General features: G+C 33.1%; 1 protein-coding gene across 1 annotated transcript in view; it reads right to left on the bottom strand.

Moving 5' to 3' along the window:
• Window positions 1-1,294, bottom strand: part of LOC113463810 (tRNA pseudouridine synthase-like 1) — a 2,029-nt gene extending 735 nt beyond the window's left edge. Inside the window, exons 1-6 of the mRNA XM_026814728.1 lie at window positions 1,258-1,294; window positions 1,106-1,191; window positions 771-908; window positions 554-688; window positions 339-485; window positions 7-257 (exon numbers count right to left, since the gene is read on the bottom strand). Of these exons, the coding sequence (XP_026670529.1) occupies window positions 7-257; window positions 339-485; window positions 554-688; window positions 771-908; window positions 1,106-1,152 (718 nt within the window). The 5' untranslated portion in view covers window positions 1,153-1,191; window positions 1,258-1,294. The remainder of the gene's footprint in view (window positions 1-6; window positions 258-338; window positions 486-553; window positions 689-770; window positions 909-1,105; window positions 1,192-1,257) is intronic.
• Window positions 1,295-1,327: the final 33 nt, after the last annotated feature.

The following is a 1,327-nucleotide window of genomic DNA, read 5'->3' as shown; positions in this document are numbered from 1 at the left end:
AATGGCGTCTTGTTAAGCATACCTGTTTATATAGAAAACCCTGTGCTGAACATACTATATTCCAATATTCAAAGTTTTTACACAAGGGATCATATGGCATGAATGGGTGACCTTCTTCTAGAGTTAACGTGTCTAATTCCCTTACATATTTAATTGGTTTAATTGAAATACTTTTGGAACTAAACGTTCTAAAATCTTTTGTTCCCATAAACATTTGTGTCGCACGTTTTATTCTCTCAGTATCAAAAACTGTTGGCCTTTAAGAGATGCATACAATAATTATAATAATTCAACACAGTATACAATAAAGCGGATTACATGTTGTTCTGATACGATACCTGATATGATTACAATACTGCACTTCTGATACAGGAATTCTATGATCGTTTAAATCCTTAGCCCTTAAAATTCTGTAAATATATTTCCTGGATTTTGCAAGTCGCCTTGAATTAAAGTCATTTGTCACAGGAACGAATTCTAGTATCCTGAAAACAATGTATTCATAATGTAATCAAGTTAAAAAGTAATTATAAATGTAAATACATTTAATTACCTAATATTATGATTGCTCTGATTAAAAAATCGGTTTACACTACTGAGAGCGTAAGTGGGTTCATAAAAACAATCATCGATATTTTCTATGTCAATATGAGCTGCATTAGATAAGCCATGCACACCGCAATCTGTCCTATAAATTTCATTTTATTCAAAATATACCTAAAATATTTTAGCATTGTTAATCATACTATAAAACAATTGAAGGTATTCACCTGCTAGAAGAGGTAAATTTTGGCCATTTTATACATTTAGGAATCAAGGTTGAAAACGCAGCTTCGATAGCTCCTTGAATTGTATCTGTGTCAAGCATTAGAACATTTTGAGTCGGAATTGCATTCTTTTGCAAGCCTCTAAACATACACGAAAAACAAATTTTAGAAACACGACTTGTCGACTCAGAATTAACACGCTGTTGAACAGAAATAATTTAGATTCTAAATTTTGTTCTTTGCATTGTACGTGACACGAGCGAATGTATATGTTTCTCTTTACAGAAACAATAAAAAATTACGAGATCAGTAAACAGGTTAACTGAAAGCACGTGTACCTGTAGTTCGTGCCTAGATAGGAAAATTTTATGAAATATCTCCTCATCTTTTCCTGGTTCAGAAAATGTGTCGCTAATTGTTCAATCTGCAAACAGCTGTAATTAATAACTATATTTTCAAGTGATGAACTTTAGTCGAAGTAAGTGATTACAGCAAACTGCAACTTAGCGGCACCAGCGGCCACACCGTGTGAGCGTGTGATTGTAATGGCACACCCTGTA

The sequence above is a fragment of the Ceratina calcarata genome, unplaced genomic scaffold (genome assembly GCF_001652005.2).
Source record: "Ceratina calcarata isolate Rehan_Ccalc_2016 unplaced genomic scaffold, ASM165200v1 scaffold397.2, whole genome shotgun sequence".
Taxonomy (NCBI): Eukaryota; Metazoa; Arthropoda; class Insecta; order Hymenoptera; family Apidae; genus Ceratina; species Ceratina calcarata.
The sequence above is the reverse complement of the archived record's forward strand: the minus strand, read 5'-3'. Positions and strand labels throughout refer to the sequence as shown.